The 17604-nt window shown below is 43.9% G+C and overlaps 1 protein-coding gene and 1 non-coding gene across 8 annotated transcripts in view; one reads left to right on the top strand and one right to left on the bottom strand.

Annotated features, from left to right (window-relative positions):
- Imp (IGF-II mRNA-binding protein) overlaps positions 1-17604 on the top strand; it is a 33309-nt gene that overhangs the window by 8765 nt on the left and 6940 nt on the right. For 2 of the 7 annotated variants that reach the window (XM_065308199.1, XM_065308198.1), the window contains exons 1-6: positions 1695-2320; positions 2417-2477; positions 3420-3473; positions 16346-16516; positions 16599-16976; positions 17241-17548. In XM_065308199.1, the coding sequence (XP_065164271.1) occupies positions 2110-2320; positions 2417-2477; positions 3420-3473; positions 16346-16516; positions 16599-16976; positions 17241-17548 (1183 nt within the window). In that variant the 5' untranslated portion in view covers positions 1695-2109. Of the gene's footprint in view, positions 1-1694; positions 2321-2416; positions 2478-3419; positions 3474-7503; positions 8284-10791; positions 11608-15166; positions 15438-16345; positions 16517-16598; positions 16977-17240; positions 17549-17604 lie in introns of those variants that run through there. The other 5 variants (XM_065308200.1, XM_065308202.1, XM_065308201.1 and 2 more) reach the window with 5 other exon arrangements.
- TRNAT-AGU (transfer RNA threonine (anticodon AGU)) lies at positions 1504-1577 on the bottom strand. The gene has a single exon. It is a non-coding gene; the product is annotated as a tRNA-Thr (tRNA).

The raw sequence follows: 17604 nt of genomic DNA, 5'->3' as shown, positions 1-17604 counted from the left end.
TAAGATCACCTATTGCACTATCTAATTATGAAAAGATCATATAATTAAAAAGAACCATTCACAAGATAAACATCAATTTGCAAACAGTATTTTTGATAAATATCAGAAATTGCTTAATTTGGCAGCTGTTTTGAGGCATTATTCAATAAATTTTGAAGGATGGCATATGTTCATCTTAAAGAGTAACTCTTATACTATCAGAATGTCAAAAGATTACACAAATATCTCAAACGGTTTGGAAGGAAATTCAAGAATTGCATTTCATGAAATTCAAAAAATGCGCATGTAGATAACACGCCTATTTGACGTAAAATTCACTTCGGAAATTGTCCGTCACGCAATTCTCATGCGATTTCACATGTACGTAGGTACCTACGTTGCGCGACGTTCTCACGTGCAACGCTAGACAAGACGTTGTTCTTCAGGTAGAAACCGAACTGCACGCCGACAATGCACATTTTCGGTACCAGGGGTGGTTTTTGTGAAACCACGTTTTTGGGCAGATTCCCACATGGGACGGGTGCGCATCGCAGTTCGTTGACACGGACGGCCACGACCCTCGTCGTCGCCGTACATACACTTACTTTATATAATTACCAAGAAGACGTCGGCACAGGGGTGCGCGCATCTCTCATGGCACACTGTCCCGTTTCTAGTTTTTGCGCGAGTGCATTCGCTCATTCTCACCGGCCCGCGAGATCAGAGTTCAAAGCACCGAACGAATAAATCACACAGAGCTTGGAAATGTCGTCGACGGGTTGAGAAACTCGATAAGCAAACATTTTGTCAGTTAATTTAGCGTGGGAATTGAATACTTTGGCCTAAAATCAAATTTTTAAAAATTTTACATGCAAAATATTTGTAAATTTTTTTGGTTGTGTTTCTCTTGGGGTCAGAAAAGAAAAACCCCGACCTACGTTAAGCTGTAATCGCAGACAATTGCCGAAAAATAACTAAAGAAAGGAATCCGGGCCGAAACGCAGGTCAACGGTACGAACAAATGTCTCTAAGCTCCTGGGAGTCGCGCAATGAAAGAAACAAATAATGGCGCAAAGCAGGGAAATAATAGCCGACCAAAAAAAGAAACCCGTCTGCTTTTAGCCGCCACACCGGTGGCTTATATCTGCGCCATTATCGGTTATATTGTCGAGTTTTAGAATTTCGCTTTCTAACGCTTCTTATATCACAATATGGTTGTTAATCCGCGCGCATTGGGGTATGGTATTAGATTCTTCCGGCATTGTGTCCAAACTTGTCGCGGTTCGAAATTGCGATAAACATCTTGTTCGGCCTGTCACACGCGGACAAGTGAACGTGTTAGCTGAAAAATTCGCGAACAATAAACGCATTGTAAACGCGAAAATCGCACGCGAATTATATCTATAAAACTTGTTTCGGCAGTTGTTTTGTGTGTTTTGATTGAAAGCATAACCGGAATTATTAGAATTTAAAAATTTCGCCGAAAAAAAATAAATAAAAATTTTGGTTGTTTATGTACAACCTAGGCCCCGGGGAGATTCGAACTCCCGATCTCCTGTTTACTAGACAGGCGCTTTAACCAACTAAGCCACGGCGCCGTTGACGCTGCTATAAACACTAACCTTCCATAACTCCCCACTCTGCATCAAAATCTAAACTTTGCAAATGTAGATTTCTATAATATTGATACCGTAGTTACTGATTGTTATATTTATTTCACTGTAAAAGTATTGGCAATCAAGTGTGCATTTGTGCTCGCAGTTTCTGTCAGAACATGTTACACGTCTCGTCCGCACGTGCGCGAGTTCATTTTACCGTCGTTTAGCGTTTTCTCTTGTCTCTTTATCCGTCGCGCGTCGCTCACACTTTCGCGTAGAAAACCCCCACACACACACCACTCGCTCAATGACCGAACGGCATCAACTTGAAGCAGGAAAAATCGTCCGCCGAACGCATGATCGCAGTCAAATCTAACCTCATCACGTTTTAATTTCTCCCACATCCACATCTCGACGCCATCATTATTATCATCAGAGTGCATCAACGTTGTCGAAGTCCCCAAGCACCACCTTCCTCAATTGCAACCCTGCTGATCAATCGCATCAATCAATCGCAAGCCGAGCCAGCCTAATGAGTACGACAGCCGTCAAGATCACCCCGATCACCATGAGCAAACTGTACATTGGCAATCTGCCGCCGGAGGCGAGCGAAACGTCGCTGCGACAGCTCTTTGTCGAGCAGAATCTCTCGTGCACCAACATTTTGGTGAAGCGTGGCGGGTACGCGTTCGTCGATTGCTCGGATCAGTCCTCTGCCGACAAAGCAATTGACAAACTCAATGGTAAATACGAGTGACGATAATAAAATCACTTGATTACCACTCAAATTTGAATAATTTTAATGTAAAATTTTTAATTTTTTTCTGTTTTGATTGCAGGTTACGCGTTTAATGGATCGAATTTGGTCGTCGAGCCGTCGGTTGCATCTGGAAAGAAACGGTTTGTTACTATTTTATCATATTTTGCGCACAATTTCCTTTTTAAAATGATGACTTTTTTCCAACTCGTCGAAATTTCGACTTGACACGTTTGCACCTTGCCAGGCGGTGGCAAATAAAAATCTTAATTAGGCTATAAATATTTATGCGTGATACAAATTTGCGCAACACGCGTTATATTAGGCTAATGTAGTGAAGAAGACATCAGCTTGTATCTGCAACAGTTGCTCGCGTGCCTTTCATTTCGTTTTCGTTTGCAGTTTTATTTTTTAATTAAAGACAATGTACAGTTACGCAAGTGCCGCAGCAATGGCAGCACCGTTGGTCGCCGTAGGGATGTTGATGCATAAACACGCAGGTATTGCAGAGGTACTTTTGTTTTATTTGTTGTTTCAGGCGATAACTTTACTTTCATGCGGTTTTTTAAGTTTTTTTCTTAACTTTTGATTATATTCTAGGAATTTGATGGAAAAAATTGATTATACTAGATGATTTGAGGTTAGGATGTGGCTGTAGTGCGCCCACAAGTCGTTGGTCCCCAATCATGGTCAATTTCCTAGCGCACCTGCCGCATCCCGTTGCAATTCTTTTACTTTTTACTTTTTACTTTCTGCCGAGGCACGTGCCAGACATGATTTGGCAAAACTCAAGCTGCTCATAAAATGCTCGACCTTTACACTTGACATTCAGCGCCCTCTGAATATCAATAGCGCTTGAAAGTTTTAAACGTATACCCAAGATGTGTGTAGGTGTAAATTGTGAGAGGGCGAAGACCCCTGCGCTATTCCCGACAGGTTTCAGACGTTTTGCTACACGTTTACAATTAGTTAATCAAACGTCGGATACATTTACGTTGCGGCGTATAATTTAAGTTTATCGGACACGGGTGTAACTAACGTGTGGGCACCCGCCGCATTGTATTCATTTTTGTTTATTGTTGCAGAGGATCAAATACAACGTTGAACGAGCCCGGCGTTCATGTGGGAAATGGTTGGATGTAAGTAAAAACATTAAATTTTTTAAATTTTTGGTTTTTTAAGTTTTTGAGTGAAAGAATTGCTAAGAAAATATGTTTGCATTTGAAAGCAAGAGTTTTTATGTGAATTGCAAAAGGGGTTGAATCCTTAAAGTAGCACGTAACGGAAATCTATGTCAGTCAGGACGCGAGCCAAGACGAGGACGCTGAACTCGTCTGCGCCTGCATGCGTTGCAGGCTCCAAACGAAACTAATACAACGACAGCGGGGAATTGACGATGGGGGAGGAAGGACTTTTTCGGCACGTTGCGCTGCACATGTGTCCTTGGCGTCTTTGTCCTGCGTCCTTGCCGGAATCAGTTTTATAGGTTATTTGAGTCCTGCTCAATTTTTCCATTTCGCAGATTTTCGATAGTTTTTTTGATGTTTATTATTATTTGTCGCGATGAAGTCACCTAGGCTTTTTGTATTTGCCAAAGTTGTATGATGGCGGATTTATGTCCTGATGTTGGTCCTGACGAAAGTGAAAGCGTAAGCGTAAGCGCCGGGCGAAAGGCGAAAGCTCAGAGAGCTCTCTCGACGCCGAGTGGAGAGCGTTTTATCGACCGCCGACGGTTTTCCTCTCGACGCACGTTGCTGCCACCGCTGCCGCCGCCGCCGTCGACGCTTCATATTCAGTCCAATTTGGCGGCTTTGTCTCTGCGGATCGCACCTATACTTCTAACGACTTTAACGATCACACCGCCGCTGAATATTTAATTTTTTCGACTTGCAAAGCACGATTTTTTAGATTTTCCGATTTTTTTTTTGACAAATTTGCCGAAATTTTTCGTACAGGTAGTATATAAATTGTTTTATTCGTCGGTGGGTGTGGATTAAATTGCTTGCATGCAGTATTTACGCTAAACGACGAATGGCAGCGCGTTTTATATCTCATTGGCGGGTGATAAAGTGATTTGCTCACTGATTGTTGTAAATTACACTGTTGTTTTTGCACCGACGAGTAATTTCATCAGTCTATTGCCCACTGCGTGCAAAAAGTGTTATATGTAAAGTGTGACGCGATGTGGAGGGTTTGAGTGGTTCTCTTTTGGTTGCGAGTTTTTTTTTTTTTTGCATCGTGTGCCCTCTGGAGTCCTCTCTTTTGGCGACCGGCCGCCTTGCGTCCGTTTGCGTCGTCGTCGTCGTCGTCTCCGTCGTCGATTGGGTTTTTGTCTAAACGCTTCCGGTGCTTGTTAAACGCCCGTAAAACGGCAAATTGCAGGTTGCGCTCGCGCGCTCCGACATCGGTGGCGCGAGCGCGCGCGCACGCTCGGCAGGTGGTGGATATTGCTGCAATGTTGTCATCTTGTCTCATCGCATTGTCCCGCGGGCCGCTTCTTCGTCTTCAGCGAGCGCCCGGCCAAGAGTTTTGGGCAATATGGGGCGCGATGGGTTTTCTATAGCGATTTCTAATGTCTAACATTCACCGGACAGGGCGCATAATGAAGTGCCCGGCATAATATATTTCGCATCGAGGAGGAAACGCTCCTCAACTGATCCTAATTATCATTTGAATTATGATCTTTATCATGCAGGAGACCCCCGTGGATAGGTCTATCTAATGGGCATAGCACATGTGTTTTTGCAGAAAGAAAAAAACTAAAACAAACAAATTTAAGCCTTTTTTGAGGCAAAATTGGAGCAATTTTTTTCGAAAATTATTTAATGCTATATCACGTTGACATGCTGCGCTTGTAATAACATACCTACATTGTGCGTTTGTTTCTTTTATTGCATTCGATGATGATTTACATAAATGCAAGTTGATGCCATCTGTCAAGTGTACGACTGACTTGCCTTTTCTTGTAAATATGCAATTTTATGCATGATATACACGAAAGCGTGTGTAAAGTATAACGTCATGTCTTTTTACGATTGCGAATAATAAAAAGCAGCGGCACATTTGAGCGTTTTGGTCAGTGGAGCTCTCTCATAACTGCATATCGTCCTTGAGCGCGGCGTACTTTTTGGAGGGAAGCCCGCGAATTAGTTGTGTGTGCGCGCGGACGTTTAAAATATAAAGAAGCAAGTGGAAACCCAACGTGGACCTCACGTTTCACTTACTCTCCTCTCGTTTCGATTACATTTTATTTCGCATCGAGTGACTCATGTGCGTTTTATTCATTGCCTTCCCTAACTTTTTCAGCGTTGAGAAATGGATGAAATTTTAATTCTTTCGTTTAAAAGTTTTCGTAGAGTACCTACACTTGTTGCTAGTGGATATTTATCCAGGTAGATTTTATTTTTATTTTACAGCTGCGGATTTTTTCTTAAACTTAAACCTTGGGTTTATAAAAGTTTATAACGTCTGTGCGGATTTTCTAGTTGTAGGTATAGGTACCGAGACGTAGGTACTTTTCTGCGTAGGTTTACCTGCATTGCGCTTTTTGTTTTGTCTGCATTCTTTTCAAGTCGGGAATCTGGGGCACATCTCTACCTGGAGGACAAAAGATTTTTAATTTTAACTGTAATGCTCAAATACCCTCCTCTGGCTTTGCCGCATTCAGTGAAAATGTCCATTTTACCTGAAGTTTATAAACCGGCATTAGGCGTATAAGTTTTATACCTGTGCGGAGCGTTTTTCCATCTCAAAGGTGTTGTAAACTGCGTTAACAATCGAGTTACAGCTAAGTAATGGAAATTTTCCAAAAATTTTATGATTAAAAGTTTATTTTTGATGAATTTTGAGGTTAGGTGAATGTATGTATTATTTTGTCGAGTCGTGTATTGCTGGTTGCTTAGTATATGTATTATTCTTGTAGATTCGTGTGTTGCTGGTTGCCTAGTTGCTTTAGTGACGATAAAAATGAATAATTTTTGTTTACAGGCGCGCTGGTGCGGCGCGTTAGCGAAGACACGATTTGCAAACACCCGCCCGGCGAAGCTGCAGTGTGATAAGCATGTACATATACATTTCATTTGAAAAGGGAAGAAAAAAATTCAAAACAAATAAAATTTTACAGATTACAAACGCGCGCGCGTGTGTTTAATTTTTTTTTTTGCGTTATTGTGTAATCTGAAATTAGACGAGGCGATTATGAAGAATGCGAAGTATTTTATGAAAATGCGGCGGAGCGAAGCTTGAAAAACGAAAATAAGGAGAGAAAAAATTAAACTGAAAAACGAATTGCGAAGGTACGTATAGAGCAGATTTGAATTGAATAAAAATAGGAAGATTATGCGTGCGCAACCGAACGTTAAGCTTGTGCTAAACCCACAAGCAAAGAAAATCGGCTGAATATTAAAACCCACATGCAAACTCCGATAATTGCACATCTGTTTTATTGAATTTGATTTTCAACACGGCGATTGTGAGCAAATAGAATGAATTTTAATTTTTTTAGATTTTTTGCGTTTTTTGGTTTTAAAATTATTTGTATGTACTTTTTGCTCATGTAAAATGTGTGAGTAACTTATGTTGAACGTTGTGGAGCGTTAAGAAAGTGTTAGTTGTATACAGGTAAATACAGTGAACGAAAAATGCTAGCAATGCGGCTAATGTGCGCTCGGCGAGCGAGCGATTTTCGGGCCGGAGCGCGATGCCGGTCGTCTCCGCACTCTCCGCGGTCGGCGTGGCGGCGATGGTGGGGATGGAGGGATGGGCGTAACGCTCCGGTTGCGCCGTGCGCCGCGTGCTCCTCGCGCTGCGCGCCGAACGCCGCCCGAGCGTCGGTATTTTCCTCGGCGCGCCGGATCCCCCTTTTTAGTACGCATTTAGCTCAGTATTTAGAGTGATATGTTGTGTTACGTCATTTTCACTCGCAGGACTTTTTCGTTTCGACTCGCTGCGAGTGCCACCGCCTGGTAATATCGCACGCGCCGCGCGTTATCATCCATCCGTCGTCGTTCGGTTCGGTTCTGAAGAGACACATACACAACGACGTCTTTGGTGCGCACTTCGACGACGTATCGACGCGCGGGCCGGCATTAGTTTTCCACATCCCGGCACGGCGGCCGAAAACCACCGAGGAGCCCCAGTGTGCGGTCGTGCGAGCGCGTAGAAAGACACATTCGTGGCGAGAGAGCGCGCGCAGTGGTGAAATCGCTGCCCGCCAGAAGGAGGAAGACGCGCACGCAGTAGTAGCCCTTTTCGCCGCTCTGATTGAAGAAGTCTCCGCGCGGGTTCGCTTGCGTGCGGAAGGAATTCGCCTGCGTGCACGCACTCGCCGCCAGCTCAGATCGACGCCGAACGCCGGTCGAGCGACAACAATACACACGACCTCGCACCAGCAGCGTAAACAAACTCGGTCGCCATAACAACGCGAATAAACGACCGCCCGTGTGCCACTAGTGCAGCCCCGCGACGACCACGACACGCGCGCATAGAGTTTTTATTTTTTTATTTTATTTTTAATTATTTTCACGTCGTGCGGCGCGCTCACCACGACGACAAACGCGCAGTGCAGCAGCCGAAGCTAACAAAAAAACAAGATTAAAGCAAAAGAAAACGGAAACAGCAGCCAGTAATAATAATTTATTTGTTTTCTTTTGATTTATTTCGGAATTATTTGCGCGGAAAACGAAAGTGAGAACCACCACACAAGTGTAAAACGTGCGAATTGTGCCTAACCACAGCGAAACCCGCAAGCACGCAAGGAAAATAAGGATATTTGCATTCGCATCAATTACCTACACACTACCAGCAGCTACTGCCAGCTAAACTATTGAGCACATTTTGAGATACTTGCGACATCGTGGCGACCACGGAGAACGGGAAAATGGAAAAGTTCCAAGATATCGAACAGGAGGAGGATCAGATATTCGAGAGTGAGGATACGCAGGAACCTAGGTGAGCATTACAAGCATTACGCGGCGTCGAAATTAGCTTCGGCCATTGGAACAAAATGCCGGCTAGACCGGCTAGACACGCAAACAAACAAACGCGCATGCTAGTGAAATCTAGCGCTTCGTCTAGGAACTAACAGTTGACGCGTCTAGGAACGCATGGCGTGTCGAAAAACACGAACCGGTTTTCGGTGCCTGTATTATTTTTGGGTCGTTATTTAATTTCGTGTTTGCTTTTCGTGGTCAGCGTGGACACATTGAGCACCTGTCTGCTCACTGAATTTTTAAATTTTGTTTTTGACAATTTTTTCTCACCAAAACAGAATTTAATCAAAATTTAATTTCTTAAAGAATTATTATTATATCTCGAATAGTTTTCGTGTTATTTGTGATTATATAATTCATTTTAAATTCCGGAGAATACATTGACTTAAGATAAGTCAACGATTCCGTTCTTCGCATGCTCCGTTGACTTTGCTCGTCGCTGATTGGCTGCGCAATGAAAAATGCGTGCGTGCGTGTCTTAACTATTTTATTCTAGTTAAATTCGGTGATTTTGAATTTTAAATTATTTCTGAATGAGATTTGCGTCTTGTGTGAATGAACACGCTCGACAACTCGACATCGATACACCACACCACGTGTGCGGCATTCAGATACGCGGGTGTACCTGTACCGGTTTCGTTTTGCGCCTGTCGATTCACCAGAATGCGAATGCGAAGGTGAAGGTGAAGATGAACTCCTGAATGACAACGCTCCACGCTAACAATTCGTGACTAATTGTATAATGGCAAGTTGGTTGCCTACATCACGACCATTCTCAAGGTGGTTGTGAGTAAAGCCTCTCTTGTGATGTTCTTGACTGGCAGGAGCCGTCTACTTTTGAGCTGGCTGCGGCGCGGCGGCATTGTTTGTCTTTGGATTTCTTCTGTTCGTTGCAGTTTTCGGGCCGTGGGGCGCGATGGGGTTGTTTTATTCGATGCGGCCCGTGCCAAGGCTCACCTTGTGTGTGTGTATGTGTGTGAGCGGCAGGTGACTGCTGGCGTGTGTCCAAAAAAAGGAACACCGAATATCGTTGTATGTATGTATGTGTGTGTGTGTGCATTGCTGATGAATGCGTTTTTGGCCCACCTCGCAGCTGCTCCTACCGCCGAAATACGTACGCACCAATTAACTCTCCTGCTTTAATCGTTTTCTTCGTCTCGCGAGCACTCGCAAACTGTTTCTTCGGGCTTCTTCATGTTGTGCACGTGCGCGTATGTGAGATATGTCGGTACTCGAGAAGAATCACTCAAAAGAAGCAAAGAAAACAATTTTTGTGGGTAAAAAGGATAAAAACAGTTTTATTGTAAATTTTTGGCGATTGACAGATGGACGAAGAGGTCATTGACATTTCGAACGGTATTTGATCGAATTTCGCGTGCACAAAGCAAATTTAATCAATCAGTAATCAGCGCGTAGGGTTACCGCGCGTGCCCGGTGGCGACCATTATCAAATTCGGTTGCTGCTGCGGGTGCGATACTCACTTTCGAGCTGCGCTGCTGAGACTTTGTGTACCCAGCCGACCGTTGGTTAATGCGCCGCACCGCAGCCGTAAAGGGCCAATGAACGGGAATTACTGCTTGTGTATTTTTTTTTTCCGGCTGAAGCACCGTTTCCCGAAGTTCGCGATTGCGTTCCGTATTGTTGGCGCTTGCTTTTTCGGCAACCTTTGGCTTGTTGCGCGCGTACCGCGCTCGGGCGCTTCTCACCCCTGCGCCGAAAAAAGCGAGCAGAAGGCGCACTCGTTAGCATACACCGCTGCCTGCCGCTGCCGCTGCCGAAATTCAAACCTAAACCGAAAATACGTACGTGCACGCATTGAAACTGTGTGCACACGATTCGGCGCGGGGCGAACGCAAGCGGAAAGGCAAGAGCCCGAAACTGGGAACCGCGCCGCGCCGGAGGACCCAACTTGCGAGGAAAAAATCAATACCAAAGTTACGCGGTGCGTGTGCGGGGCAAGACAGAAACGCGCCAACGACATAAAGAATCGCGGCGCGCAAGAAAAACGTACGCACTCACTTTTTACGTGCGCGCCACTATTTCGATACTGAAACCAAATAACACGTATGAAGCATATGGAAGATTTATTGCTTTCCTTATGACCCGAATATGGCCGAAATAGGAAAATTGCTAAAACGCTTTTCGCGTTTATTGCGCGTGCTATTAAAGCGTGAGCACATAAGCAATCGTAATCTGGCGTCAAGTCCGCAAATTAACTGGAAGCGGTAAATTTAATTAAGTTTTCGGACACCTGCTTAACTCTTAACAACTTCCCGCTTACACAAGAATCAGAAAATTGTTTTTTCGGCGCTTCTTTTACAACGCACTGAAATGTTCAAGTGGTAGGCAACCAACAATACACCAGCGCGTGTCTATGAGGTCTATGATCGTAACTTTCCACTTCCATACTTCTAACGCGAATGCAGTTGGAATGCACGCATTCCAAGCGAGACGGATGCTGTAGGATCAATGTAATTATCGGGTCGTTAATGTCGGTATCATCAATTTGTCCCGTGGAATTAACATAAGTTTAAGTTGAGCGGCGCGTTGTGGACGTCCTTGTCGTGATTTGACTTGCGCGCTCGCGAGTTAGTAACAGGACTTAAGTAAAGTAAGGCAAGTTTACTCTCATATACAAGTATCGTGTGCAGTAAGTTAGCAGGCGCCGTGGTTCTGCTACTGCTGTGCGCGCTGAGTGCGAAGCGGGCCGTCGGTAAGCGATATCGTTATAAAATGTATCGCGCGGTGTTTTGTGCGCAGTGACGCGCTTTTGTGGTACCCGAAAACCTAACCTCCGAAAAGAACACAGCCGCGAGTGAGTGAGAGTGTGAGTGAGCGGGGAGAGCCGAACGTGTGTGCCGACACCGTTGACGTCGACATTCTTGCAGATAAAGAATCGCGTATTCATACGCACACACACACACGGAGATATAATACACAAGCGCGCGCGCCGCACACGCCGGTTCACGCAGGGCGATGCATAATTGAGTCCGCGAGACCCACCATTCGGTGATTCGGCCGAGCGCAAGATACAACACGCTTCGTCGTCGTAGCAGCAGCGGACGTCGTCGTGCCGTGTGTGTTCACATTCCTCCTCGAGACAGTTTGTGTGTGTTGTACGCCGAAAAACCAAACCTAGAGTGCGTGTGTGCTGCGTGGTGGACTTTAATGACTTGATATCGCGCGCGCCAACGTAATCATCGTGTACACCGACGCCGGGCGGTAATCGTAAACAATTGTGAATCATTGGGACGCGCAAGCAGGAAGAGGGCTCAGTTGTAAGTCAGTCACTAAGCAAGATTTTAACAGCGGGGCAGAAGCAAACACATTTTCAAATGATATTTTCAACCGTTTATTATTATAAAATGAATTTCCGTGATGATAAAATGAAAATTATTGCAGTTATCGTTACTTTTTGCTGATAGGAAACGTGTTTCCGGCGCGCGTTTACGTTTTTAAGATGCAAGCTTACTCAGTGCTTTATTTTGTACAATTAGATTTTAGTTCAACGACCCCCACCCTGCGCCGACGGCTGCAGTCTAGCGCTAACTAAACTCAGTACACATTTAGGTACTTGTAGCAAAAAATCAGTAAGCGTAATTACGAAAAATAATCGCTACATGCGTAAACATTGGTTACATTTGATTAGCTTTCAGTTCTCGTATTATGTAATTGATTAGGAACAAGGAACGAGCGCGCACGCCGCCCGATAAGGTTGTTATTTATAGAACGGCCGGCGGTTTTCAACTCCTTCAATTACTGGATCGCGCGGGCACTTCATGAATTAAGTGGCCGAGGAATGTTCGACGGCGTTTTTCGGCCGCTCTCTGCGCGCCCGTATTTCGATGATATTTTTTCGATAATCGTTGATAACGCGCCCGGGGCCAACGTTCAACTTGTGTGTTGTGTGCGGTGTGGTCATTCATGAATTTTGATCGGCGATGAAATGCGTATGAATTAGCGCGATTTGATCTAAATATCTAAAAGTTACTTGCAGTGTGCTATTTGCGTAGTGCAGGCGCTGCTAGACTTGATTATTTGTATCTATTTATATTCTTGGCAAGTTTGCGAGACGCACTTTGCGTACGCCGCTGGTAATTTTGAATTTTTCAGAGATTAATAACAAGCAGAAATAGCTTTTCTTCGTCTGGTGGCTGGCAGGCAGGCAGGCAGGCGTAGGGTAGCCGTGCGTTTCCGTTTTGAGTCTGCATTTTTCTGCTCCAGTTTTTGTTGCTCATATTTAAAATCCAGCGCGTGCTGGTCGTCTGTGCGTGTACGTATTGAGCAAGTCCCAAAAAAACATGCAAAAAAACACGACTGACTGAAGATTGCGCTTGGTGTGTGCTGCTCCCCCTGATCTCTCGCACGAGCCTTCTGGTACGGGCCCGCACGCGTCCGGAGAAAAAAGTGCTTCAAGTCTTCTTTCGGCGCGCGCTGACGTCTTACGCCCAAGATTTTATATTAAACGATGCGGCGAAAAGGGTGCGATCCAGTTTGTCCAGTTTGCGTGCTTTTTTCGGCCCGGCACGCGTCACAATGCAGGAAAAAAAAGACGCGAATCGAATATAAAAAACAAGAAAATGAAATATGTCCAGAGGTGTGTGTTGTGCGCGCTGCTCGCTTGGGGTAGGTATATCCCCCCAGATTGAAGATGCCCGGCTCGTGTCAGTGTCAGTCCTCTGCACGAGCCCCGCACGCACTACCGGATGGAATGGGATTTAATCCCGATGCGGGGCGCAAAAAAGTGGACCAATGGTCAGGCTCGATGTGTGCCGCAGAAGGAGCATGTTAATTTGGCAATCGTTTTGCACGCGCTTGTATTGTGCTCATTAAATGTATTAGGTATTTATATATCTCCCGTCCCACACGACGGGGTTAAGTATTTGCTTCGGCGTGCGCCGGGTTTAGGGTAGCTGTATGTTTTTTTTTTTTTAATATCTTGGAGTTTGTGAGTGACCTGTGTTTGAATTGGCGTGTGTGTGGAACTGGACGTTCATCTTAACAGCACATTATTCTGGATTAAAAGGGTAGACGGAATAAAACACGGGAAGCGAATGAAAAAAATCGACATACGTTATAATTCATCTTTGACGTACAGCGAATTCTGCAAATGGAATGAACAGTTAAATTTCAGTTAGGTGCAAACAATTTGTTATGAACAATTGATTCGGTGAATCATAGCGCCTGCCTACCTTTTCACACCTTTTCAATTCGCCAGACAGGAATGTTGATTGTTATTGATTAGTTTTTATTGTTTTAGTCACTAATATTTTTGCATGCTTTTGCGAATGACAGAAAAGTTATCATCATCTTGCGGTCGTATGCAGAGCGTATTTTTATTCATTTCATGCACCAGTCACTTCAAGAAGTGTATAACTTGACAAATGAAACTTTTGTTTGCGAAATAAATCAAAGCGGGCACAAGAACCACAAAGAAATGCCGCGCAGCATTTTCCGCTTTATTTTCCTGCTCGTAGAAGTGGTGCTTTATTAATTTTCCACCACAATATATCTTGTTGAGCGTGTTTTACTCTGATAACACTGGCGGCCGAATGAAAACAATTAGCTCCGACGTATTATATGTAACAACAAGTATTGTTTCGCATTATTTACGCACATCGCCGACAAACGTTTTCGTTCTTTTCTTGTGTGCGCTGTGCTTCAGCGCGACGCATGCATGATTATAATGAGTAATATAAGTAAAACACTTTGCGATAACTATTAGGGCGGCTGCAATAAATACAAACAAACGCTGGAGGCGAGTTCGTTGTACGGTGCGTCGCCGGCAAACGTCGAGTGAACCAATTTGTCGCATTGTTTTCGCACATTCAATCCGCATAATTGCCTTTCGTCCTATCGCACCGCAGCATGTCGTGTCTCGAAATATCGAACTCGAAATACAAACAATAATTACTCGTAAGTGCCCACGGAGAGCTCACTACGAAGGAGAATTAAAAATTGGTGCGAAAACGTTTTAATTACTAAACTTGTTCAGTTTATCAGTATCAGCGTAAACTTACACACACTCTTCAGATATTTTTTTCAATCGTACGGTAGTGATAAGACTAATCAAATTAACAGTTTTATGAATGGAATGATTGCTGCTGGCTGGCAGTGCTAGGAAAGTAATAATTTTACTTGTCGCAGTTGTGTGATTACGTTTCCCAAAATGTCAAATTTATCGCGACTGTACCGTTGGCGCTCACGGCTTTCGAACACTCTGTGTTGATAAGGGAAAGTGGGTCGCTCAGCGCCGAGTGCCACATCGTGTCGGAGTAATGCATACGCGATAAATAAATAAAATGTTAGAAATCAGCGGCATTGAACTATTTATGAGAGTTTTCATTTCGAAAATATATTTTGCGCAAAATTATTAATAAGCAAAAGCCATTTGTAACCAATGTGTGAAGAATACGCGTGACTTTAACGCGATTACGTAAATTATACACGAGGAAATCGCAAGGCGTTCATGCGATATAAAATTGTACTCATTATATTCCATAATTTATGCTGAAAAGTGTTTATTCAGCTTTTATTCGCTCGAGGGGAAATCGCGGTGACAAAATAAAGCACTAGTAGGAAATTTCGTGAGACGTGGCGCGCTGCTTTCAGTTATCATAATCAATTTTACTTTTGCCTTATGTGTTTGCTCGCGTCCACGTAAGTTGTTAAAATCTCAGCTACAGGATGTTCGATTTCTCCGCCATGACGATTTCTGTGCACTATCATTGTACAAACGTCGTCTAGCTCTAGCAATGCTCGAGTTTTGGGGAAAATCAAACACTCTGTTTGGCAAACAATAAATCGATATTTATTTATGATATGTGTGCTTATCTCGAAGTGTAGTGGCTCGGAAAGACTGAAAGTACCGAAAGCGCAGTGCGGCTGTAGTGCGCGTAGTACAGTGCGAAACAATTCCGGAGTGAATCTCGCCGTTCGGAAGGAATTTTCTGTAATTATTCGAGTGTGGTTAATGGAAGCATGATGCATCCTCAGCAGTACGCGGTGCAGCAAGTGCAGCCGGTGCATCATTACACATCGGCTGGACAGTATTTGAATCCAACGTTGATGCAAGTAGCAGCGACGAATCGAGGATTTCGATTCAATGCATTGTAGGTATCTTTTATCAGTGTTTACTTAAGATATTCCGCATTGCATAACCAAATCTATTTCATACTGGATGGTGCGTTTTTTGTTACCATTCGTACGTGAATTAAATTAAAAGGTGTACAAAACGTTAATGATGATAATTTGTGGTTGCGTGCACGCTGCGCGCATACACACTTATGTCTTCTTGTACCTACCGGAGGTATTTATAACCAGCTTTTAAGGAGCACGCGTGTTTGGACATTAAAAAATAATCCATAACGTCTTCTCCCGAATGAAGAATGATGAGTTTTTGGGGACTCGCGCACACCCATCTCCTTGCGAACTGGTTTTCTTTCAGTTTATTGATAAGTGAAGCCCCGACAGGGGCCATTTATATAATGTACGATTATGTGTAGGTACATAAAGTACCTACCTACCAATTATTGCATAAGAAAAACGAGCAATGCCCAAAAGCTTCGGTTAAAGACCGAAGCATTAATATGAACGGAAGTTTTGCGCGAAATTAAAATTTCATTGGCTGTGAGGTTTCGCGTAGCATTGGTAATTAATCTGATGTCGACAGAAAAAATACTAATTGAAACAAATTAAGCGCACAGCAGGAAGACGAATATTCCTTAGTTGGTGTTCTTGGAAAGTCTGATTGTAATAAAAAGCCAGCGATATTTAACACTTGTGAAAACATTTTATTGTTTAGTCTTGTCGTTGAAATTGCGATTCTGCAGTTTGCGATAAAAAATGCAGGTTTAACACCGGCCGAGCAATCCGAAACTGAGACATATTGCAATTGTAATAATCTTATTTGCAACCTGATGCATTTTATAACGGCCAACACGTGCTGGTCGAAAGGACAACTCTTGTGTGCGTGCGTGTGAGTTTTATTAACTTGGCCTGTTTTTGTTTATTGTTGCAGTACTACATCAAAAGTCATAATTTCGAATCTGGCGCCGCATCTGCGCTTCGAAGACATCGAACACTTGTTAACGCCGCACGGCACCGTCGTCAACGTCGACAAGCTGACATCGAAAGATCCGCAAACGCAAACCGTACAGATCACCTTCGAAACGGTGGAACAAGCTCAACTGTAAGTTTCAATTTAATCTTAATTTTTCGTTGTAAGTTAAATTGAATTGGATTGGATTGTATTGATTTTATCGCCGTTATAGGGTTGTAAATCAATTAAATGGAGTCGAAATGGAGGGTAAACCACTCAAAGTTGATCTCGCCAGCGAAAAGAAGGGTCGACGTGGACCACGCGCACCCGGTGCACCATTCAGCAACCTGCCCGGTCAGAGCAGACAGACTGACTTCCCGTTGCGCATCCTGGTGCAGAGCGATATGGTCGGCGCTATCATTGGTCGTCAGGGTTCCACAATCCGCCTAATTACGCAACAAACGCGTGCACGTGTTGATGTCCATCGCAAGGACAATGTGGGCTCATTGGAGAAGGCCATTACCATTTATGGTAATCCCGAAAACTGCACGAATGCCTGCAAGCGGATTTTGGAAGTGATGCAACAGGAAGCCAACAATACAAACAAAGGGTAAGCGCACTTAAAATTCAATTAATAACATGCTTATACAATGCATATCCTGTGATATTTGAGTGGCATTGCGAATCAATACAATCGCTGCTTGATGCACACAGGTAAATTAATGCTAAGAGTCCCGTGCTGACATATGACAGATCACCCACAATGCTCAGCCCCGATAACTCTTCGACATTTTTTGCTTTATTAATAAATTATGGGAGTAGTTGGGAATTTTTTTGAGAATGGTGTATTTATTGTGTTTTTATGTCTTTACAGAGAAATATCGTTGAAAATTCTCGCGCACAACAATCTAATTGGTCGTATTATCGGCAAAGGAGGCAACACGATCAAGCGTATCATGCAGGAAACTGACACCAAGATCACGGTTTCGAGCATCAATGACATCAATTCGTTCAATTTGGAGCGTATCATCACTGTGAAGGGAGCGATCGAGAACATGAGCAAAGCGGAGGCGCAGATCAGCGCCAAACTCCGCCAGAGCTACGAGAATGATCTGCAAGCGATGGCGCCGCAGACGATGATGTTCCCCGGCCTGCACCCCATGGCAATGATGGCCACCGCTGGTATGTAGCGCTTTTTTGCGACATTCGCAAATTTCTCAATTCGCCGCTGTTTTGCA

The sequence above is a fragment of the Atheta coriaria genome, unplaced genomic scaffold (assembly GCF_025399875.1).
Source record: "Atheta coriaria isolate IRGN ID8LTWV9N9 unplaced genomic scaffold, Caltech_Dcor_3.1 hic_scaffold_7_pilon, whole genome shotgun sequence".
In the NCBI taxonomy this organism is placed as follows: domain Eukaryota; kingdom Metazoa; phylum Arthropoda; class Insecta; order Coleoptera; family Staphylinidae; genus Dalotia; species Dalotia coriaria.
This window is presented reverse-complemented; position numbering and strand designations above follow the sequence as displayed.